Raw genomic sequence first — 23,914 nt, forward strand, 5'->3', positions numbered from 1 at the left:
TCCAACTTTCAAACAAATGTCACGCGAAAAAGTAAATGTTGCAAAAAAATTACCATACGTTAAGTTGCCTTTCCGTCAGATCTGTTTAAGCAAATAAAAACCCCGAAGAGTTTTACATGTCCTATGTAATGAGTCCACTAAGATGGAGATCAGGCAGGAGTCTCCGTGGACGATGATGTTCGCGGATGACATTGTGATCTGTAGCGAGAGTAGGGTGCAGGTGGAGGAGAGCCTGGAGAGGTGGAGGTATGCACTGGAGAGAAGAGGAATGAAAGTCAGTAGGAGCAAGACAGAATACCTATGTGTGAATGAGAGGGAGGACAGTGGAATGGTGAGGATGCAAGGAGTGGAGGTGATGGAGGCATATGAGTTTACATACTTGGGGTCAACTGTCCAAAGTAACGGGGAGTGCAGTAGAGAGGTGAAAAGGAGAGTGCAGGCAGGGTGGAGTGGGTGGAGAAGAGTGTCAGGAGTGATTTGTGACAGCAGGGTATCAGCAAGAGTTAAAGGGAAAGTTTACAAGATGGTTGTGAGACCAGCTATGTTATATGGTTTGGAGACAGTGGCACTCAGGAAAAGACAGGAGGTGGAGCTGGAGGTGGCAGAGTTGAAGATGATAAGATTTTCATTGGGAGTGATGAAGGAGGACAGGATTAGGAACGAGTATATTAGAGGGACAGCTCAGGTTGGACGGTTTGGAGCCAAAGCAAGAGAGGCAAGATTGAGATGGCTTGGACATGTGTGGAGGAGTGATGCTGGGTATATTGGGAGAAGGATGCTGAATATGGAGCTGCCAGGGAAGAGGAGAAGAGGAAGGCCACAGAGGAGGTTTATGGATGTGGTGAGGGAGGACATGCAGGTGGATGGTGTGACAGAGGAAGACGCAGAGGACAGCAAGAGATGGAAACGGATGATCCGCTGTGGCGCCCCCTAACGGGAGCAGCCGAAAGTAGTAGATGTAATGAGTCCATCAATGACCCACGACAAAGATGGACCAGTTGAGATTAAGAAAGAAATGATCCTGTCTCCCATCAGCCGTTTCACACTTGAACTCTGTCAACGAATACAAAAACCACCTCAAGCCAGGGTTAAACCATATTTTTTTAGGGGGGGGGGGGGGTTGCGATATCTAGATTTATCAAATTTTACCATTTCCATCCAGCTTTTCAGATGAGATACTTAAGCTTGTGCGTGAGAACGCTTTGACGAGGGGAGTCCAGGTGGCGTGGCGGGCTTTTCCGTTGCCTACCAACACGGGTTCGAATCCCCGTGTTGCCTCCGCCTTGGTCGGGCGTCCCTACAGACACAATTGGCCGTGTCTGCGGTTGGGAAGCCGGATGTGGGTGTGTGTCCTGGTCGCTGCACTAGCGCCTCCTCTGGTCGGTCGGGGCACCTGTTCGAGGGGGGAATAGCGTGATCCTCCCGCGCGCTACGTCCCCCTGGGGAAACTCCTCACTGTCAGGTGACAAGAAGCGGCTGGCGACTCCACATGTATGGGAGGAGGCATGGGGTAGTCTGCGGCCCTCCCTGGATCGGCAGAGGAGGGTGGAGCAGCGACCGGGAGTGGGGTTATTTGGTTGAAAATCCAAAGAAAAAGAAAATAATACTTTGACGGAAACATGGCCAACGCCTCTCATTAGAGATTCTTGTCTTTGCAGTGAAGCCGGTGGTACCGCGGTGCAGCGTGCCGGTGGCGGTCACGGTCGGGACGTCCTCGGAGCTGCGCTGCCTGGAGAACGAGGGTTTCCCCGCCTCACAGTACCGCTGGTTCCACAACAACGAGGAGCTTCCCCAAGACCCCAAGAGTAGCCCTAAGTTTATGAACTCCTCCTACACCATAAACCCTGACACCGGAGGTCTGGTGAGATATAGGTCTGATGAGGACCACCCCCCCCCCAAAAAGAGCCTTGGGGGGGACCCTCAGCCACGTATTCTGTTGCGCCGGCTGACTGGCCGGTTCAGTTGGTGGATCTTTGTCTCCTACAGGTCTTCTGTAGGCGTACTAGACTGCTCTGGACTCGGCTCAAAGTCATTTTTTTGTGAACTCTCTCCGCAGAAGTTCCGTAGGGTGAGGAAGGATGATGCGGGGGAGTACTTCTGCCAGGCGAAGAATGACGCGGGGCACGCCCAGTGTTCCCCACAGACGATGGAAGTCTGTGAGTTGATGTTCACGTCTTTCTAACATTTTGCAGTTATCACAGAATAGTCATTTTCTACTACTACTAGATTATCTACTACTAGCAGATAATCTCATTCTTTATATAAATCATTATCCGCTACTAGTAGACAGTGAATATTCATTATATACTACTACTACTACTACTACTACTAGATCTACTAATAATAATAATAATAATCAGATAATAAGTAGATAATCTAATTCTTTATATAATTCATTATCCGCTACTAGTAGACAGTGAATATTTATTATCTACTACTACTACTACTACTACTACCACTACTACTACTACTAGTAGATCTTCTACTACTAATAATAATAATCAGATAATAAGTAGATAATCTAATTCTTTATGTAATTCATTATCCGCTAATAGTAGACAGTGAATATTCATTATATACTACTACTACTACTACTACTACTAGATCTACTACTAATAATAATAATAATCAGATAATAAGTAGATAATCTAATTCTTTATATAATTCATTATCCGCTACTAGTAGACAATGAATATTTATTATCTACTTCTACTACTACTACTACTACTACTACTAGTAGATCTACTACTGCTACTAATAATAATCAGATAATAAGTAGATAATCTAATTCTTTATAAAATTCATTATCTGCGACTAGTAGACAATGAATATTCATTATCTACTAGTGGTGGATAATGAATATTCATTATCGTTGCCTATAAAGGGATTGAGCGTGTTGTGTAAATGCTCATTTCGTTGTTTCGGCAGATCGGGGAAAACTGACATGGCACTGGTCGATGTTGGATGGGTGATTATTTGGAGATAAACATCTGATGTAATTCAATTTGAAAATGTTATTTACAATAAATCAGAGGCTTTCGTCGAACCTTCTTAGGAAAACCTGTTAGAGAAATCCTAAATCCCTGAAAAGTCGATGTATTGTGGTACGTTTACGTGTCCTGTGCTGTTCACAGGGATGTCGAACGTCAAATTATGTTCCTATAAGTTCCCCGGTGCTGTTGGTGTGTGCTACACCAGTGTTTCTCAACCGGGGGTCCGCGGACCCCTAGTGGTCCGTGATGTAATTGCAAGGGGTCCGTGAAAATAAAATATCTTTAAAAAAAAGATCCTATGACATTTATAGAAATAGGATTATTTTACTCAAATGTGACTGAGACCTTTATCTACCTAAACTATAAAGGGTAACGGGACTTTTTTCTCTAATCACATCTGTTTCACAAGTGTAATTTATTGTATTTTAATAAGAGATCTCGCTCCCGTTTGCATTGTTAAAAGTTACTGAATACATATTCTGTTTTGTTACTTATATCTGAAAGTTACTGAATACATATTCTGTTTTGTTACATATATCTGAAAGTTACTGAATACATATTCTGTTTTGTTACATATATCTGAAAGTTACTGAATACATATTCTGTTTTGTTACATATATCTGAAAGTTACTGAATACATATTCTGTTTTGTTACATATATCTGAAAGTTGCTGCATAAGAATTCTGTTTTGTTAACTATATCTAAGTTACAACTGAAAGCTTTTATTTTTGCCCCAAAGAGTGAATAAATGCTATAATGCAATTTAAAATGCAGTTTCTACTGTTTCTATCAAATTGCAACCCCCCTCCCCCAAGATCAGGTGGAGGGGTCCTCAGGGTAGATCAAAAATACGCAGGGGGTCCAGGACCCCAAAAAGGTTGAGAACCACTGTGCTACACAACACAAGCCATTGTGTGTCCCTGGCCCCCTGCTCAGCCATGTTGCTGTACTGAGGCATCCATCATCGGCCTTAATATCTCTCTCTTGTCATTCTGGCTTCTTGAGGTCGTCCGCTCAAGTGTCTCGTCTCTCTCACCGTCCTCTCTGAATATTTCCAGATGACGTCGACATCGTTGGCATCTTTCTGAAGTCGTTCGCCGCTTTTGTGGCGTTCATCTTCCTGACTATGGGCGTCTGTCACGCTCATAAACACGGCTGCTTCTCCAGCAGGGAGCACGCGGAAAACAAGTGAGTGGCCTCGAGCGCTGTGACACGTTCCTGTGGGGGGGGGGGGGACTGGGGGGGAATAATGTGATCCTTCCACACGCTACGTCCCCCCTGGTGAAACTCCCCACTGTCACTGTCAGGTGAAAAGAAGCGGCTGGCGACTCCACATGTATGGGAGGAGGCATGTGGTAGTCTGCAGCCCCCCCCCCCCCCGGCTCGGCAGAGGGGGGGTAGAGCAGTGACCGGGGCAGCTTGGAAGAGTGGGGTAATTGGCCAATTGCAACTGGGGAGAAAAAAAGGGGGGAAATTTAAAAATAAAAAAGGGGGGGGATGCAAGTCGTCAGCTTAACAGAGCATTTAATGACGTGAGGGAGGGAAAGTGTGCATCACACAACTCATCATTTCATGTTATCAGCGCAAAATGTGTGTGAGGCGGCACTTTATGGACAAGAGCTAATTAGTGTAATTATGCACTAAACCGTTCTTGACTCCCGTGCTTCATTGTTTTGAAGACATTGTGTTTTTCTCTCAAATTTCAGCTACAAAATGCCAGCGCACAACGATGGCGTCGACTATGGCGATGCAGACGAGGTAAACAACACACAACCAGCAAAGGCCTTGTTCACACTGTTTTGTGTGTTTTGGTTTATCAAGAGTTGAAATCAGCCACAAACTTATTCATCCTTATCCTATATTATTATATATATATATCATATATTATTATCAATATCATTATAATGTATCATCATATATTATTATTAGTATAATTATAATTATATTATATCATATATAATAATAATCTTTTTATTACGATTATTATTATATTGTTATTATCACCATATATTATTACTATTATTATATTATCATCATATATTATAATTATTATCATCTTATCTTATAATTATAATGATCATGATTATATTGTTATTATCACAATATATTATTACTATTATTATATTATCATCATATATTATAATTATTATCATCTTATATTATAATTATCATGATTATATTGTTATTATCACCATATATTATTACTATTATTATATTATCATCATATATTATAATTATTATCATCTTATATTATAATTATAATTATCATGATTATATTGGTATTATCACCATATATTATTACTATTATTGTATTATCATCATATATTATAATTATTATCATCTTATATTATAATTATAATTATCATGATTATATTGGTATTATCACCATATATTATTACTATTATTATATTATCATCATATATTATAATTATTATCATCTTATATTATAATTATAATTATTATGATTATATTGTTATTATCACCATATATTATTACTATTATTATATTATCATCATATATTATAATTATTATCATCTTATATTATAATTATAATTATCATGATTATATTGGTATTATCATCATATATTATTACTATTATTATATTATCATCATATATTATAATTATTATCATCTTATATTATAATTATAATTATCATGATTATATTGGTATTATCATCATATATTATTACTATTATTATGTTATCATCATTAATTATAATTATTATGATTTTATTGGTATTATCATCATATATTATTACTATTATTATATTATCATCATATATTATAATTATTATCATCTTATATTATAATTATAATTATTATGATTATATTGGTATTATCATCATATATTATTACTGTTATTATATTATCATCATATATTATAATTATTGTCATCTTATATTATAACTATAATTATCATGATTATATTGGTATTATCATCATATATTGTTATGACATCATTATGATGGTGTTGCTGTACATGTCCACGTCACTGAACAGGAAAACAACCCCAGTGAGACCGAAGCTGCTGTGAGTTTGTTTCTCTGCTGTGGTTTTTCCTCACAGGGCCATTTCCGCCACAAATCGTCGTTCATCATCTGACACGTGAGAAAGTGGGGGAACAGGAAGGAGGGGAAGAAAAAAACACTAACAGGAGGTCAAAGTGCGACGTCGATGCTCCATGTGACAGAATCTGAGGTGCAACACGGCGCGTTTTTCTGACGCACACCGAAACAGAATCTACCAACTTGCCAAAGTCACGCAACACCGCCGTTCCTCTTGCTTTCCTACGCCATCGTTTTTATAAAGGGTGTTTTTTTTTTCGGTTCTTCTGGTGAGATATAATTTAAGGCTCCGTTTCAGACTGTTTCGTTTCGTTCCCCTCACCGCTTTAACCATACAAGCATGACACCCTCAGAGCTGTGACCTTTCAACTCGGGGCCCCGCAGCCTCGCCGCACAGCAACGCCGGACGTTACGTTCCTTTACGCGGTTTACGGACAGATCCTCTTTTTTAATCCCTCGACTTTATACTTTGTACACTGAAATTATTTTGCAAAAAAAAAAACCAACCAAAAGAAAAAGGTTGTTTTCCATCGTCTCCGATCGACAGACTAAACCCGTTGTGTGTTCGTGCGGGGGATGGTTGTGTATATACTGTAGTTATATAAGGGCAATAAGTAGTAAACTGTAAGAGGCTGATGAGTGTAGACTCGAAAGGCACAATTCATCAGCCGGTGTCACTCCCACAGGCGGTAAATGCGTATATGCCTGTGTACAAAAGGAACTTGGGTGAACTATAATACTGTATATCCCATTATGCTGCAACTCCATATGTACCATACAGTATATACTTGGTATGAATATGATTTCCAGAGTGCTGTCCCCGTGTACAAGTGACCTTCTGTGCTTTACGAATAATGTTGTGAATATTTGGACATATTGTCCAGTTCTGACTTGAGTATTAAATGTACATAAATACGTTTCAGTTCACCGCTGTATTTTCATTTGACCAACACACACCTTATTGTAAATATGGCAATAAAACCTGTGGATGGAAAGAGACTTACAGTACTCCCTGTCCAGTGTGTGTCTGCGGCGTTGACCCCGGCAGCCTCCCGTCCCATCATTTGAACGACAAGGGTCAGAGTTCAAGGCTGTCATTAGGATGGTGTGTGTAATGGTAACTCGGGAAGTGTTGTCAAGTGTTACGTGCTGGTTGGACATAACTGTTAATGTTGTTATTAAATACGTTTTAACTAGACATTTATTTTTTAGACTTTAAAACTTTGTCCGGTTGGGTGGTGGTGTGCTCTGTGGCCTTCATTGTAAAAGGATGGCATTTTGGGGCGCGTCCGGGTAGCGTAGCCGCCGTCTATTCCGTTGCCTACCAACACGGGGATCGCCGGTTCGAATCCCCGTGTTACCTCCGGCTCGGTCGGGCGTCCCTAGAGACACAATTGGCCGTGTCTGTGGGTGGGAAGCCGGGTGTGGGTGTGTGTCCTGGTCGCTGCACTAGGGCCTCCTCTGGTCAGTTGGTCGGGGCGCCTGTTCGGGGGTGGGGGGGGGGGGTAGCGTGATCCTCTCACGCGTTACGTCCCCCTGGTGAAACTCCTCACTGTCAGGTGAAAAGAAGCGGGTGGCGACTCCGCATGTATGGGAGGAGGCATGTGGTAGTCTGCAGCCCTCCCCGGATCGGCAGAGGGGGTGGAGCAGAGACCGGGACGGCTCGGGGGTAATTGGCCGGATACAACTGGGGAGAAAAAGAGAGAAAAAAAATCCCAAAAATAAAAAAATGATGGCCCTCCTATCATGACAAAGGGTGAAAAGAGGATCGTACAGTACAGCCAGGACTATAGGAAGGAGGACACGGGACCATGAACAGCACCACCTATCCAGGCTAGGCATGACGGTGTGGGAGGGACAGGATGTCCATGCACACTTCCTATAAACCTGGAGGTGTCCAGTGTTGGGAATCAGTTTTCAGCTGCACCACACCAGAAGAAGACCTGACACCGGCGTCGGGCAGGCGAGCAAAGTCTCCGTGAGATAAGCAGACAAACTGATCACTGAGCTTTCGTTAACGAACCTGTGCCTCTCCCCAGACATACACATAGCAGGAAAACCCCCGGCGGATAAAACGGCAGAACAGAACTCGGACTTACGAGTCCCCAGATAGCAAGATTGCTGTGGCCCGGACCCGTCCCACACCCGACTTTCCTCTTTCTTCCATCCGGCCCACACACCGTGTGGAATGACGGCGCTTGGGTGGTCCGCTCCTGTTTGCCAGATCTGGGCCAGAACCAAGCCAAAGCAATGCCGCATGTGCCACATATTTGCCAAAGGTGGCCATATTTGTTTTGTGATATTTGGGCCATATTCACCATTTACCACACGGGGCCACTTCAGGGCCACGTCCAGATCACATGTTGCCCAGAGCGCCGCATGTTTGCCAAAAAAGGCCCCCATGTGATTCGGCATATTTGGGCCATATTTGCTGTTATACATGTGGCCCACTTCAGGCTCACATCCATCTTGTCAGGGCCAGAAGAAGGCCGCCAGTGCCTGAAGTGGCCCGCATCCGGATGCTACCTGGGTTCGGCATGACTGTGTAGGGCAGTGGCCCTCAACCACCCGCCATGGGTGGATGAGGGTATGCAGGTTTTCCCTCCAGCTGGACTCCTCACCAGCAGATTTCACTGATTAGTTGCGCCCATTTGGTCCCACCGGTGTGCGAATCGGTGAAATGAGTGGATTTTTAAAAAAATTACTTTTCTTAACCCCATGGGGCAATTCTTCCTCTGCATTTAACCCACCCTAGCTGTGTAGCTAGGAGCAGTGGGCAGCCGCTGTGCAGCGCCCGGGAACCGTCTTGCCCTGCCTTGCTCAGGGGCACAGACGGGAGGATTAACCCCATAACATGCATGTCTTTTTGATGGCGGGGGAAACCGGAGCACCCGGAGAAAACCCACCGCAGACACGGGGGAGAACATGCAAACTCCACACAGAGGACGACCCGGGACGACCTCTAAGGTTGGACAACCCCGGGGTTCGAACCCAGGACCTTCTTGCTGTGAGGCGACAGCGCTAACCACCGGGCCACCGTGCCGCTACCGTTGATGGCGAGTCGGTTGGGTTGAAAACCTGCGTGCTGTTGCACGGTGGACTACCCAGGTTCTTCCCGCTGTGTTGAATCCGTCCCCATCGAGGGGCCCGGTCCGGGGAGAATTCAAGTTCTGCCCCCCCCCCCCCCCCGCCCCCATACCCACTGATAAAACAAGGCGATGCTTCAAGTCTGAAAAAGGCAGATTGTGTTCCTGCTCACTGTGACATATGGCGGAGAACGTGATGGAGCTGAAAACGGAGGAGGCATTAGCCGCTCTAGTACCCAGCCGGGCCGACTCGCAGGCGGCCATCCCGGGGCTGACAATATGACAAAGGCACACCCGTGGCCCGGGGGGCTGTCCTCACCGAGCTGTCGCCAGATGATTACACAGAAGTCTACCCAGAAGTACTTGAGAGGACCGCCGGACGAGAGAGGTGTTCAGCTGCCGGATGGGGAGGGGGTTTCTTTTTTTTTTTTTTTTAGATCCGTCCCCTTACTGGGGAAGCCCGGAGGGGCCATGAGGATTTGCTAGAAGAAAAGGCCAGAAAAGGCTCAGTCCCCCAGCGAGAGCTCGAGCTTGGCGGTGTGACCCCGCACGACCTGCCGGAGCTCAAGCGGCACGGCTGACGCTCGGCCCAGAGCGCTCTCTACACTTTCGGCGGCCCCGGGCACAAGTGGATTTGGACGCCTGTCGGTTTCGACCTTCATCTGCTCCGGATGACACCCCCGAACACATGAGGGCAAGACATTCCTGCTCCATGCTGCACGATAGGGGGAATTGTCCTATTGACCCTGGAAGGGAATTAGACAGTTTTACCACTGCAGTACAGCTAAGGACCAGTTCTAACTGTCTCTCTCTCCTTTTTAACTACTTTATTGATCCCTGTGGGGAAATTCTTCTCTGCATTTAACCCATCCTAGCTGTGTAGCTAGGAGCAGTGGGCAGCCGCCACGCAGCACCCGGGGACCAACTCCGGATCGTCTCGCCAGGCCTCGGTCAGGGGAACAGACAGGAGTATTAACCCTAACATGCATGTCTTTCTGATGGTGGGGGAAACCGGAGCAGCCGGAGGAAACCCACCGCAGACACGGGGAGAACATGCAAACTCCACACAGAGGACGACCCGGGATGACCCTCAAGGTTGGACATCCCCGGGGTTCAAACCCAGGACCTTCCCCAGATAGCAAAACTGCTGTGGCTCGGACCCGTCCCACACACGACACTTCCATCCGGCCCACACACCGCGTGGAATGGTGGCACTTGGGCGGTCCGCTCCTGTTTGCCAGATCTGGGCCAGAACCAAGCCATAGCAATGCCGCATGTGCCACATATTTGCCAAAGGTGGCCCATATTTGTTTTGTGATATTTGGGCCATATTCACCATTTACCACACGGGCCACTTCAGAGTCACATCCAGATTACATGGTGCCGAGAGCACCGCATCTTCGCCAAAAAAGGCTCATATTTGATTTGGCATATTTGGGCCATATGTGCTAGTATACATGTGGGCCACTTCAGGCTCACATCCGTTTAGTCAGGGCCAGAAGAAGGCCATCAGTGCTGCATCACTGCCTGAAGTGGCCCACATCTGGATGCCATCTGGGTCTTGCTGTGAGGCGACGGCGCTAACCACTGCGCCACCGTGCCGTCTCCCTTCCCGATGTAATGAAAAGGTGCTCAGCCCGATTTCTGTGGATTCATTAGGAGAATGACAAGTGAAATCCTAACGCCTTACACGTCGTGGCATTAAGTGTAATATCCGTTAACCTTGAGTGATACGCTCCCACTTACTCAATAACAAGCTGTTTATATTTATTGGCTAAATTTGCTTCATTTTTTTTTTTTGGAATGGCTGAAAAATTGTGAATATTAAGTTAAGTCAATGTTTCTGTATTTTTTATGTCTAAATAATTGCTCTTAAATTCACTCGAGGGACCGCTCTATGGAAACATAGCTGCCTTGTACCAGATATAAAGCAATGACGGTTATTTGTGGGAATTTTCTCAGCCAGTGTTGTGACTTCTGAGTCGGTGATTGCCAGGACAGCCCATGGGACCTATATGCCTCTGGCTGTCTACCAAGTAAAGAGCAGATTTAAACGTCTCCTTTATGGGAGCAGTTAAATAACAGACCCAGTGTTTTTTTGAAAGAAACGTGCTGATTCAGAACCATATGACCCCGCAATGACCGAACACCGGCGCACACGGCCCAACAACTGACCTACCCACAGACACTGGTAGGTGGGTCACCGGATGTCTGCGCTTCTGAGCACGCAGATGTATTATTGCAAGCATTAAGCACAGTATTGCTATGAGCTACAGTGAATTTTGGTTTTGAATTTCTGGGAAATACGCAGGAGAAGCTAGATTATAGATTATAGCCTGTTGGTTGCATCCTGGGTAAGTAACTAAGCCACTTTGCCAAATAGCCCAACATATACGAAACAAAACACAACTAATTCAGAATAAAAACAAACAACAACTAGCAGCTAAAGACAGATCCTTAAATGGTCCAGCCCATTTCAAGTGGCATAGCTGACACCGTGACCCAGCTCTTCGTTTCCCTTGTTTTCTCTTTTGGCGAGCTAGTTTGAACAATGCTGTCGTCTTCGCAGTCTTGCTGAGGGTACAGAGGGCGCTTTCTTTTAAGGACATGATACACATTAAACAGCTAGATGTGATGCTTCTACCGGCTTTAGCAACAATTTTAAACATTACCTGGCACAGATAAACACGACTGAACCTCTGCTTGTCTACAGGGCACTGTCAGCCTGCTACGACTAGGAGAGCCAGGGAGGAGGTTGCGAGATGCTGGCATCACAGTCCACATGCTGGCTATCACATGCACTATATGTGTGGCACATACAGTATGCACACTATATATGCATTATAGATGTGTCACATTCAGTATGTACACTATATGTGCATCACATGTAGTGTGTACACTATATATGTATCATATACAGTGTGTACATTATAGATGTGCCACATGCAGTATGTACACTATAGGTGTATTGTGGCAGGATGAGGAAAAACACAGGAGACGAAGGCGAGTTTGAACTTTATTCCTCAGCTCCAAAACCAAACTGAAACAGGAACAACCTTGCACCAGAGAGCCCGGGAACGTAAACCACACCCCCAGCTCACAGCCCTGCTGGGTGAGAGGCATAGCCCCCAGTGTCCGCCACAGTATCATATTCAGGATGTACACTATGGGTGCATTACATACGGTGTTATGCTATGTGTATCATGTGCAGTATGTACACTATGGGTGTATCACATGCAGTATATACACTATATGTGTATCAGTATGTACACTATGGGTGTATCACATGCAGTGTGTACTTTATATGCTTATCATATGCACAGTGTACACTGGGTTTATCCTATATAGTATGTACACTATAGTTGTATCACATGCAGTATTTATACTATGGGTGCATCACAAGCTGTATGTACACTATGTCATAAGCAGGCTGTACATTATAGGTGTATTACATGCAGTGTATATCACATACTGTATGCACACTATATGTGTATCATATGCAGTATGTACACTATAGATTTGTCACATGCAGTATGTGCACTATGGGTGTATCACATGCAGGTTAGGCCTGTCTGTGCCTCTGACTGAGGCGTTGCAAGAAGAACTGGAGTTGGTCCCCGGGCGCTGCACGGCGGCTGCCCACTGCACCCAGTCTGTGTTAGGATGGGTTAAATGCGGAGGATGAATTCCCCCACTGGGATTAATAAAGTACATGTTACCTTACACTATATGTGTACCATATGCAGTGTGTCACATGAGGTATTTACAATATGTGTGCAGTCTTGATGAATGGTAAATTGTGGAGATACACAGATTTTGCATTGAATTTGAACTGTATTGCATTGAATTTGAACTATATTGCATTGAACTTGAACTATATTGCATTGAATTTGAACTATATTGCATTGAATTTGAACTGTATTGCATTGAATTTGAACTATATTGCATTGAACTTGAACTATATTGCATTGAATTTGAACTATATTGCATTGAATTTGAACTATACAGTGCGGTGGGAATTGAGTTTGAAATGTATAGTGGCTGAATTGATTTAAGAGTCGGTGAGAAGGGGTAGGGAGGGGGAAAACAAGTATATACTCCCTCCTATGGAGATTTGTTGTTGTTTGTTGCACACGGAGATTTGTTGTTGTTTGATCTGATGTGTCGATTTATTGATCGCTTCAGATTATTGGCAGTGGCTTATTTGCATGTTCGAAATACGTCATCATAATTCATTCAATGCACAAAAACAAACAACTGGAGCGCACCGCATTTTAAAACAAATCAATTTGTTTCTGCCAAATCGACGGGGGGGGGACCATAAAACGTCGTATTCCAGCACCATTTCTGCTTAAAATCAAAGTTTTATACGTGACAATGTTTTTTCCCCATATCGTCGACAACGATTCCGCAAGCGCTTTTATTTTGAAAGGGCGCCACCCGGAAGTAAATCCGGCAGCGCCTCGTCCGGACTTCCGGGTGGTTTGACAACATTCGCTGTTTTGCTTTAAGTGTCATGTATCCGTACCAGGCGAGCTACGTCGGTTAGAGGCAGACGGCGGCTCGGGGTAGTTTGAGCTATTTCGACAGAGGGGGGGGCGGAACGAGGCAACTGGCGCGCTGCGTGATTAGTGTCGTCCCGCTACTAGGTTTCGTCGACGGGAGCGGAGGCAATGGAGGCGCAGGCACCTCTGTAACGTCGCCGCTGTGCTCCACTTCCCACCTGTCATGGGCGGCTGCGGCTGGAGTGGGAACTGAGGCGGCCGAGCCGGGGTGTTTCTGGGGACTGAGGCGGCCGACCCGGGGTGCGTGTGTGCGGGGACTGAGGCGGCCGAGCCGGGGTGTGTGTGCGGGGACTGAGGCGGCCGACCCGGGGTGCGTGTGTGCGGGGACTGAGGCGGCCGACCCGGGGTGCGTGTGTGCGGGGACTGAGGCGGCCGAGCCGGGGTGCGTGTGCGGGACTGAGGCGGCCGAGCCGGGGTGCGTGTGTGCGGGGACTGAGGCGGCCGAGCCGGGGTGCGTGTGTGCGGGGACTGAGGCGGCCGAGCCGGGGTGCGTGTGTGCGGGGACTGAGGCGGCCGAGCCGGGGTGTGTGTGTGCGGGACTGAGGCGGCCTCGGTAGTCGCCGCTTCGCGAGTGGCCTGACAGGGGCGTACATTGGGCTTCCGCCAGCTTAGCGCAGCACACGTTCGTTACCACGACAATGAGCTTCTTCAGTTTCGGGCAAAGCGCAGAAATCGACGTGGTGCTGAACGACGCCGAGACGAGGAAGAAGGTCGAGCACAAGACCGAGGATGGGAAGAAGGACAAGTACTTCCTGTTCTACGACGGCGAGACGGTCAGCGGGAAGGTGAACGTGACGCTGAAGAACCCGGGGAGGAGGCTGGAACACCAGGGGATCAAGATCGAGTTTGTCGGGCAGATAGGTGGGTATCGCATCTTGATTAAAAAAAAACAAAAAAAAAAACAACGCACGCGCAAGCACATGCGCGCACGCTTGCGCACGCACGCACGCTTGCTTGCTGGTTGTGTATCGTGCCCGATGATGACCATCTTCTTCTGTTTGTGGGTCCTTTGGTGGCTCAATAGTCCGATCCAGGATGCACAGTTGCGGTTGCAGACCGGGCATGTAAAAGTGGTGCTGGAGGGGGTAGGGGTAGCTTTGCGAGCATGCCTCTTCGCACGCTTTGCTACACGCGCACACGCACACACACGCACGCACGCACACGCACACACAACCACAACTTTCATTTCACAGGTTTCAGGACGTTGTGTCACTTTGATACAGAGCTGGTCTTCTCCCTTCAGAGCTGTATTATGACAGAGGAAACCACCATGAGTTCGTGTCCCTGGTGAAGGACCTGGCGAGGCCCGGAGAGCTCACCCAGTCACAGACCTTTGACTTTGAGTTCACCCATGTTGAGAAACCGTACGAGTCCTACACAGGCCAGAATGTCAAACTAAGGTAAGGGCAGCAAGAGTTTGAACATTCACTTTGCTGCTTCTTTTTTTTACAGCCAGTGAAATGGGTAACTTTATGTGCTAGTCTTTAACCTGTACTTACTGTTTATTGTAGGGCCGGGCAATAATTCAATGCTATCCTTTGTTGCCTTGCAGTGCTATTGTACCAGGATGAAATTTGGATGTTGTCACATGATGCATGGTTTTGTTGTTTAAATTAAAGATGAGAATGGATTACCCCAAATTTCTCACAAAATCAGGTCTGAAATATCTGGGGGAGGATTATTTGAAAACTAGTTCTGGTTGGTGGGCGGCACGGTGGTGCCATGGTTAGCGCGGTCACCTCACAGCAAAAAGGTCCTGGGTTCGAGCCCCGTGGTTGTCCTACCTTGGGGGTCGTCCTGGGTCGTCCTCTGTGTGGAGTTTGCATGTTCTCCCCGTGCCTGTGTGGGTTTCCTCTGGGGGCTCCGGTTTCCTCCCACAGTCCAAAGACATGTAGGTCAGGTGAATCACCCATATTAAATTGCCCCTAGGTATGAATGTGTGTGTGTGTGTACGTGTGCGTGTGTGCGCGTGTCTGTATTTTGGCCCTGTGTGATGGCCTGGTGGCCTGTCCAGGGTGTCTCCCCGCCTGCCGCCCAGTGACTGCTGGGATAGGCTCCAGCATCCCCAAGACCCTGAGAGCAGGATAAGTGGCTCGGGTAATGGACGGATGGATGGATAATTGTGGTTGATATTATACTTTATGTTACCAAACAGTTTGATGTGATGAACATCAGTTTGTGTGTTTACATCCCTCTCAGCAAAAGCGAGAGGTCATTCTCCAGCTGTGTCAGTTAATGTTGGGATCACTTTACACAAAACATTACACTGTATATCCCATGTTCCTATACATAGCCTACATCTAGATTGGTGCACAGTAAATATTGAGCCTTTAACCGTTCCTGGTAGTTCACTTAATCTGTCTTTGTTACATTTGCAGGTATTTTCTGCGAGCTACTGTCAGCAGGAGGCTAAATGATATCAGCAAAGAAATGGACATTGTGGTACACACGTTGAGCACGTATCCAGAGCTCAACTCATCCATAAAAATGGAAGTGGGCATTGAAGACTGTCTCCACATTGAGTTTGAATACAACAAATCCAAGTAAGGCCTTCGCCATAAAGCAGCCATAGCACTAACTCCTTATATCACAGACCACAGTCAGTATCTTGTGGCTTCAAAATATCAGTCCAGGCAAGACATAATGCTATGTACGATTAAAGTCTTTAAACCCGTAGTCTACAACATTTCTACAGCTGCGTGCTCTTGCTTTCTACGATTGCATTTGGACGATTTGTATGTGACTTGTGCTCTTTCATGTCCTTCACAGGTACCACCTGAAAGACGTAATAGTGGGGAAAATCTACTTCCTTCTGGTGAGGATTAAGATCAAGCACATGGAGATTGATATCATCAAACGTGAGACGACAGGCACCGGTCCCAGCGTATACCATGAAAACGACACCATTGCCAAGTACGAGATCATGGACGGCGCACCAGTCAGGGGTATGTGATGCAGCGAATCTTCAAACACTAAAAATTAGGGATGCACCAATTCCGATACTGGCGTCTGATATTGTTCCGATAACCAGGCTAAAATGGGGCATTGGTATCGGAGAGTATACCCAGGACTAAATCTGATAAATTCATGAGTCGCATGTCATGGATGAAAGCAAAATGGCTTGATTTTCTGCATTTTTGGCACATGGAAGCCTGCGTTTTTGTAAGGATGAAAAGAAAGTGATTCCATTTCAACTATTTTGCCCATTGACCCCAGACTAATGGTCTCAGTCTGCACTGTTCAGCAAAATAGTGGAATGGATCAGTACATGATATCAACCAATACCTAGAGTCATACTTGGAATTGGTATCGGCAGTGAAAAGGTGCCAGCGGTGCGTCCTTACTAAAAATGTAAGGGAGCGTATGTCCAATCAGTCCAGTGGTTAACTAGAAGACCCGCCATTCATTCTGAGTGTGTAGCGGATCCTTATTACGTTAGCCAAGGAAGTTGTTTTTGTCCTTGTCTGTCTGGCTGTCAACAAGTTATCTCAAAAAATGAGGGATAGATTGTAAGAGAATTTTGTGAGCACTGGACCTTGGTCAGAGGAATGACTAATGGGGTTTTACTGGGTGGTGAAATACTTTTTTTTCTTTTTAGAAGATACATTTATTTCCACTGTACATACATACAGTGAAATTCATTCTCTGCATTTAACCCATCCTCTATACTCACACTGGGAGCCATGTACACTAGCAGTGGGCAGCCATTGTGCATATCCCGGGGACCAGCTCCAGTTCTTGGTCATCGCCTTGGTCAGGGATGCAGGCAGGAGTATCAAGCTTAATATGCATGTCTTTTATGGTGGGAGGAAACCGGAGCCCCCAGAGGAAACCCACTCAGACACAGGGAGAACATATAAACTCCACAGAAAGGACCGGGGATGGCCTGGCGTTCGAACCCAGGACCTTCTTGCTGTGAGGCAACAATGCTAACCGCCGGGCCACCATGCTGCCCGTGTTTTATTTTCATCTGATCGGTAGCTTAAGTTATTACGTCCCAGAAAGGAGGTGATAACTAAAAAGTACGAGGTGAGGGATTTAATTGTGGGAACTGTTCAGGCTTGGGAAGGTTTCCACGCTCCGGTTGCTCTCGCTCATTATAGCTAATTATCAGGTGGTGTAACACACTGTCATCATCATACCCGTTGTGCGTTCCAGGAGAGTCGATTCCGATTCGATTGTTCCTGGCCGGCTACGAGATGACACCCACCATGCGAGACATCAACAAGAAATTCTCTGTGCGCTACTACCTGAACCTGGTGCTGATTGACGAGGAGGAGAGACGCTACTTCAAACAGCAGGTGAGTGTTTCAGGATAAATTATTATATTAATTTAACACCACACACATTCTGATATGCCACCACTGGGGCGGAGGCTCACGTCTTGAGAGCTTGTGAAGTAAAGCAGTGGCAGCAGTGGCTCAGGAGGTAGAGCAGGTCAACCGGTACCAGGAGGGTTGCCGGTTCGGTGCTCGGCTCCTCCAGGCAGAAATGTCGAGGTGTCCCTGAGCAAGAGACCTAACCCCTAACTGATCCCGATGAGCTGGTTGTAACCTTTCATGGTTGACACCACCATCGTTGTACGAGCGTGTGTGTGTGTGTGCGTGCATGGGAAGATGAGAGGCGTTAATTGTAAAGCGCTTTTGAGTGTTGCAGCTAGAGAAGCGCCATATAAAATGGGAGTCCATTTACCATTTAAAGTAGTGCCGAGAGCATAGGAGAATTGTGACCCCATGTTGTGATAGAGCAAAATCGGGTTAAGCTCCTTGATAGGGAATTCTGAAAGGTCGAAAAGTTTACACTGCCTCGTTCTCTGCAGGAAATCACACTGTGGAGGAAAGGAGACGTGGTGAGGAAGAGCATGTCGCACCAGGCCACCATCGGCGCACAGAGATTCGAGGGCTCCGCTGCCTCGGAGAGTGCGCTGGAACAGGCTGCCAAGGAGCAAAGTGGCTAGCAGTCCACCTCCCGAGTCTCCTCCCAGTAAAAAAAGCTGGTGTCCATGGAAGGATGATGGGATGTGTGTGTGTGTGTGAGGAGGGGGCGGGGGAGGGTGCCTGTCATTCCACAACAACAAATGAAGCATCCCTCTTGTTCGCCATGGTGACTGGAGAAAAAAAAAGGGAGGATGAAGGGAGACCACGATACAAGCGAACAGTTGGAGGAGAAAAAAAGAGCAGCTTTTATGAGCCGGCATGGGTGGCATTTGGGCTGCGGGTCTTTTCCTTCATCGGTAATATTTTTTTTTCCCTTTATGACAATTAAACTAATCAATGTTATGACCTCTTGTGTATGAAACCTGCTGCAGGTAAATGATTCTCTCGTTTTATTTTTTAGCGATCAACCTTTTTGTTCACGCTGAGACACATTTCTAATGGTTTTTGTAATTTAATTTCAATCTAACTCGTTTTTAAGATTATCCAACCGAAATAGTCATGGAATTTTCAGAGAAATGTTAATGGGTTTCCAACATTCCACATTTAATCCAATGCATTCCTAACACTGTTGTAAGGTCTAGAAATTTGAACCATCTTTACACCGCTTTATCTTTGCTGAGTATATTTTTAGTTGGTTTTGTCATTGATTGTATTTGTGTAAAATCTGCAAAACAAAAAAAGTGAAATTGAGACTCGAGAATTGGGACGAGTATTTTTTTTCTTCTTTTTAACCAAGTTAGAGGGCTTAAGTATTACGCCACACATCCTCTGATATGTAAATAAGAGAAGCTGCTGTATCTGTTCTAAGCTTGTGCCCCGTTAAAGCTCGTGTACATCGATTGTGTAGTACACACAGTGCCACAAAACGATTCATTTTCACATGCTTCCCCTCAGCCCTGCGGTGGTGTGAGGACGGGATGTTGAAGTGCTTGTATCATAGATCTGATATTATGAAGTGTTCTATATCCTTCCGACTAAAGACTTTAAAGTTGTGCCTATGTGTATCTAGCAAATTAAATCCTTCTGCCTCTAACATCATGTCTGTCTCTTAACCCAAGGTGAGCACTGTAGAACAACCTTACCTTTTGCAAAATAACTAAACAATTATTCCTTGTCCCCCAAATCCTAAATAAATTCATGCCAAATTGAAAGCCTCAAGAGTTTGGTGTAGCAGCTGCAGAATGTGGAGATGGTTCTTTGGAAAACACATGAAAATAATTTCTTCCCAAAGAACAAAAGTAATAGTTGATGAAGTTATGTGACAGTAGATCTGGCTCTGGCAGTAACTACAAGTATGGGCAGATATTGGCTGTGGTGAATTTCCATCTATTAAATACACATTTTTTACTTAGGCACAGCAGTGCAAGATAAAAATACTAATAACCAATAAGAGGTCGGCTAACCTAACATTTCCTGTTCATTAAGCTATTATTATAAGCTTTTATTATGGGTTGAGAAATAGACCACAGTTTTATCTAATATTCTTTAATATAAAAATTAAATTTTCTAAAAAACAAAATATTTAAAGACGGGGTTACATTCAACATCAATGCAGGTTTGATGGTGGAGTTTAAGTCGCTGCCACATTATGTCATCACATAACCAGCAAGACCGTCTGGTCCAAATCTTCACAGTGGATCTTTGTCCTCCAGACTCAGGACGAAGTCAAATTCCTCTGGGGGGGAAAATGTAGAATGAATTACACTCGGCTTTTACTCGGAGCCTACTGCCTGCCGTGCATTGCATCAGACTGTATCTGGTCTGAGACGGTTGCGAGTATCAATAAACCTTAGTAGCAGCTTAAACTGCTGCCCTGTCCGAGCAGCAGATTTGCAGCTTTGTCCCCGTCACATACCTTTGGTGAGGGGCTGAACAGACAGCCTTGCCCTCGTAAAGAGAGCCATGTCCTTTAAGGGTCCTCCTGTGGTCCTGTGCTGCAGGTGGTATTTCTTAAGCTCAGCCAGAGTTAGGAAACGCTTCGCCATTCTCTGATACTGAACATCGACCTGTGAGGGAGGGAAAAGAAGAGAAACAAGCACACCAACTTCCATCGCCCTTATCCGGATTCACATTTGCAATTTGAAGCCGTGAACATTAAGAGTTTGTTTTTATTAACTACCGCTGCTCAGCTGTTTTTACCATGCTCCATTTGGGATTATCTGGTTTGCTTGATGCATCATAATGGACGTCTTTTTTGTCAAACTGAGTGTGGTCCACGTACGCCTCCTTCTCGATCTTAGACGGGAAAAGAAAAGAAAAACGAAAACCCAAGATGAAATACCAGTACTCGCCCGTTTCTTTTCTGCAAGGAAATTGCTTGGATATCGACTTACTTTCATGAGTCCTGCAACCCCGGGTTCCTTGCAGTTGCTGTGATAAAAGAATGCCATCTGCCCTTCTTTCATGTCTCTCATAAAGTTGCGTGCCTGCAGAGGATAATGGAATTTCACAGGACATGTAACCCTCCCCGGGAGAACAAGAATAAAATTGTTCCGTTTCCTCGTGCTAAAAATCATTCCCCTTGCTACAGAAATTGAACGCAAGGCAGGCTAAAATAGGTATTTCTTTAAAGCCTCTTCAGATTATCGTGATTCCATTCTGCAGTCGCTTATCTCGGGCGAACATATTTTCATTACACAAGTAAATCTAGCGGCACCACTGCACCTGATAGTTGCGGACGCCGTCCCAGCATCCGGTCTGATTGGGCAGAGCCTTCAGATCTTCAATTCCAAACTGCAGCACGAACCAGACACATTAACAGCCGGCAATCCGCTTGAGTAAAGAACAATTGACTACAGGACTAATCCAATCATCACCTATTGAAAAAGGCTGTCACCACGTTCGTACCTTCACATCTATTCCGTTCTCAAACCGGCTCTCTGGCTCAGACTTCATCAACCAGTGACAATACTGCGGGCGATTGGTCGACGCGTCACCTTTCGCCCTCTTCCGATTTTCTGTCTCATCCGAAGCCGAGGTTTTCCTTTTACCCGTCACCGGCTGCGTTGGGACCTCTGCTGGAGAGACTTCTTCGCCGTCACCCTTACCAGGGCCGCTGTCCTTGCCTGCATTGTTAAGGAATTAATCATCACTCCACTGAATTGCTTATCCAGAAAATAACTTGAATCCAGGTTTTGCCCTCACCAGATTTAACTGCTTTCGTACTCCCTCGAACCTTTCTCTTTGGGGCCATTTCTGTCTGTGAAGTACAAGTGAACATTAAGCACAATCCATACAAGAAAAGCATGGATGCAAATATTATAATTTTCTCTGAATTACGACACATTGGAGACTCAAAGCCATGGCACTAGCATAAATGGAGAAGCGCATGTGGTCAGTTTTTCCACTGAACAAAAAGCACAATATAAACCAGATGAACAGAATAGTTAAGAAGCATGCAAACATATTTATACAGAATAAAAGCCTGTCTGCAAACTCCTTTAAGCTTACATAAACAAAGGCTTTCAGTGCATTCAGCCATATGGAAGTGAAGTCAAAAGGCATTAATCTGATTTCACGCTAAATCCCATCACGGTAAAGCGTGTTTGCACAATCAGCAGATTCTACAATTTTGGAAAAATTGTGGTTGGCCGTCTCTCGTAAAAAAACCATGTCAGCATAAATCCCTGTTGGCGCAAATACACACGAGGCAGAGAACGGGGGGGGGGGGCTTTCTGCACACAAATAAAAAATATTTGTGCACCGAGATGCTGGTCTGGCTTCTCTGACAGCGTCATCAGAGCCATGCAAAAGTGGGACTGTATCTCAGCACACCTTAAAGCTGTAGAACGACAAGGGTGGGGGGCTTTTTCTTTTCTATGAGAAGGTGCAGCATTTTAAATGAAAACGCTTTCGAAACGGAAATGACCCGCGTGGGCCCGAAGCCAGAAGTTTCTTATTTGCAATTTCATGACTGGAAGAATATCGACCACATATCCAACTAAACAGATGGAAGGTACATGGTGATGGTGATGGTGGGGGGGATGAAGGTACATGGTGGGGGGGGGAGGTGAAGGTACATGGTGATGATGATGATGATGGGGGGGTAGAAGGTACATGGTGGGGGGGATAGAAGGTACATGGTGGGGGGGGTGAAGGAACATGGTGATGTTGATGGTGATGATGATGGTGATGATGATGATGGGGGATAGAAGGTACATGGTGGGGGGGTAGAAGGTACATGGTGGGGGGGTAGAAGGTACATGGTGGGGGGGGGGTGAAGGAACATGGTGATGTTGATGGTGATGATGGTGATGATGATGATGGGGGGGATAGAAGGTACATGGTGGGGGGGTAGAAGGTACATGGTGGGGGGTGAAGGTACATGGTGATGATGATGATGGGGGATAGAAGGTACATGGTGGGGGGGATAGAAGGTACATGGTGGGTGGGGTGAAGGAACATGGTGATGGTGATGATGGTGATGACGATGATGGGGGGATAGAAGGTACGTGGGGGGGGATAGAAGGTACATGGTGGGGGGGATAGAAGGTACATGGTGGGTGGGGATAGAAGGTACATGGTGGTGGGGGGGGTGAAGGTACATGGTGATGATGATGATGATGATGATGGGGGGGGTATTTCCTCATCTGGATTAAGTTTCCGGTCTGACCCATTAACATGTTGCATTTCGAGATATCAAGTGTTGTGCAAGCAAATAGACAACAAGGCGGTGTGCGCTTTTGGGCGACGCTAGTTTTGCAAACGCCACAGCACGAGAAAATCACGCTATAAACTCGCGCGGCGGCTGGACCGGATATTTCTACCCCCCCCCCCCCCGCTCACGAGGCTGCGTTGCGTCGCCGGCGCCACATGTCGCACGCCGCCTCCCCGTGTCCAGCACCCCGCGACAAAAACCCGACAAACCCGCGGACGCGAACGATTCAAGCTCCGCGAGCGAGCGACTGACTGACATCTGCGGCCAGCAGACAAACTGTAAACGGCGGTGACACACGTCATCAAGTCCACACTCACCCAGCCAGAGGTCGACCGCGAGCTTCCCCCTCCCGCGTGGTTACAGGCGCGCGAGATAGAGAGAGAGAAGAAATCTCCGTCATGTGACGGTTTCGGGAGAGCGCTTGATGTCAACACCGTGTAGTTCCGGCGGAGTTACGTAACGACAACGTTCCGTTTGTTCCGCACGAACAAAAAAAACGGGGATGTCAGTTTTGCTGCGAAACACGAAGCGAAGCATACGGTCCACCTCCGCCTCCTCACGACCGGCTACGCCCCCCCACCCCCGCTTTGAACGTCCCCGCCGGGCGTCG

The 23,914-nt window shown here is 46.1% G+C and overlaps 3 protein-coding genes across 5 annotated transcripts in view; 2 read left to right on the forward strand and 1 right to left on the reverse strand.

Moving 5' to 3' along the window:
* jam3a (junctional adhesion molecule 3a) overlaps window positions 1–4,821 on the forward strand; it is a 17,843-nt gene extending 13,022 nt beyond the window's left edge. The window contains exons 5-8 of the mRNA XM_056283716.1: window positions 1,659–1,861; window positions 2,057–2,156; window positions 4,053–4,182; window positions 4,701–4,821. Coding sequence (XP_056139691.1) covers window positions 1,659–1,861; window positions 2,057–2,156; window positions 4,053–4,182; window positions 4,701–4,821 — 554 coding nt within the window. The remainder of the gene's footprint in view (window positions 1–1,658; window positions 1,862–2,056; window positions 2,157–4,052; window positions 4,183–4,700) is intronic.
* An 8,797-nt stretch (window positions 4,822–13,618) lies between these two features.
* LOC130115499 (vacuolar protein sorting-associated protein 26B-like) lies at window positions 13,619–19,798 on the forward strand. Its single transcript, XM_056283183.1, has 6 exons — window positions 13,619–14,571; window positions 14,954–15,110; window positions 16,089–16,253; window positions 16,480–16,655; window positions 17,869–18,011; window positions 18,530–19,798. Exons 1-6 carry the CDS (start codon window positions 14,349–14,351, stop codon window positions 18,665–18,667), a joined length of 1,002 nt encoding a protein of 333 aa, XP_056139158.1. The 5' UTR covers window positions 13,619–14,348; the 3' UTR covers window positions 18,668–19,798.
* A 288-nt stretch (window positions 19,799–20,086) lies between these two features.
* thyn1 (thymocyte nuclear protein 1) lies at window positions 20,087–23,849 on the reverse strand. 3 transcript variants are annotated; one of them, XM_056283186.1, is made up of 8 exons: window positions 23,622–23,849; window positions 21,792–21,842; window positions 21,495–21,712; window positions 21,312–21,380; window positions 20,981–21,073; window positions 20,787–20,882; window positions 20,503–20,653; window positions 20,087–20,322 (listed from the first exon to the last, which is right to left on the reverse strand). In XM_056283186.1, the coding sequence occupies exons 2-8, from the start codon at window positions 21,838–21,840 to the stop codon at window positions 20,276–20,278; spliced, it is 723 nt and encodes a 240-aa protein (XP_056139161.1). In that variant the 5' UTR covers window positions 21,841–21,842; window positions 23,622–23,849; the 3' UTR covers window positions 20,087–20,275. The 3 variants fall into 3 exon arrangements, with proteins under 3 accessions (XP_056139161.1, XP_056139159.1, XP_056139162.1); XM_056283184.1 differs by having other exon boundaries at window positions 21,792–21,846; window positions 23,622–23,847; XM_056283187.1 differs by lacking the exon at window positions 21,312–21,380 and having other exon boundaries at window positions 21,792–21,846; window positions 23,622–23,847.
* Between the last annotated feature and the right edge of the window lie 65 nt (window positions 23,850–23,914).

Source organism: Lampris incognitus, chromosome 7 (assembly GCF_029633865.1).
Source record: "Lampris incognitus isolate fLamInc1 chromosome 7, fLamInc1.hap2, whole genome shotgun sequence".
In the NCBI taxonomy this organism is placed as follows: Eukaryota; Metazoa; Chordata; class Actinopteri; order Lampriformes; family Lampridae; genus Lampris; species Lampris incognitus.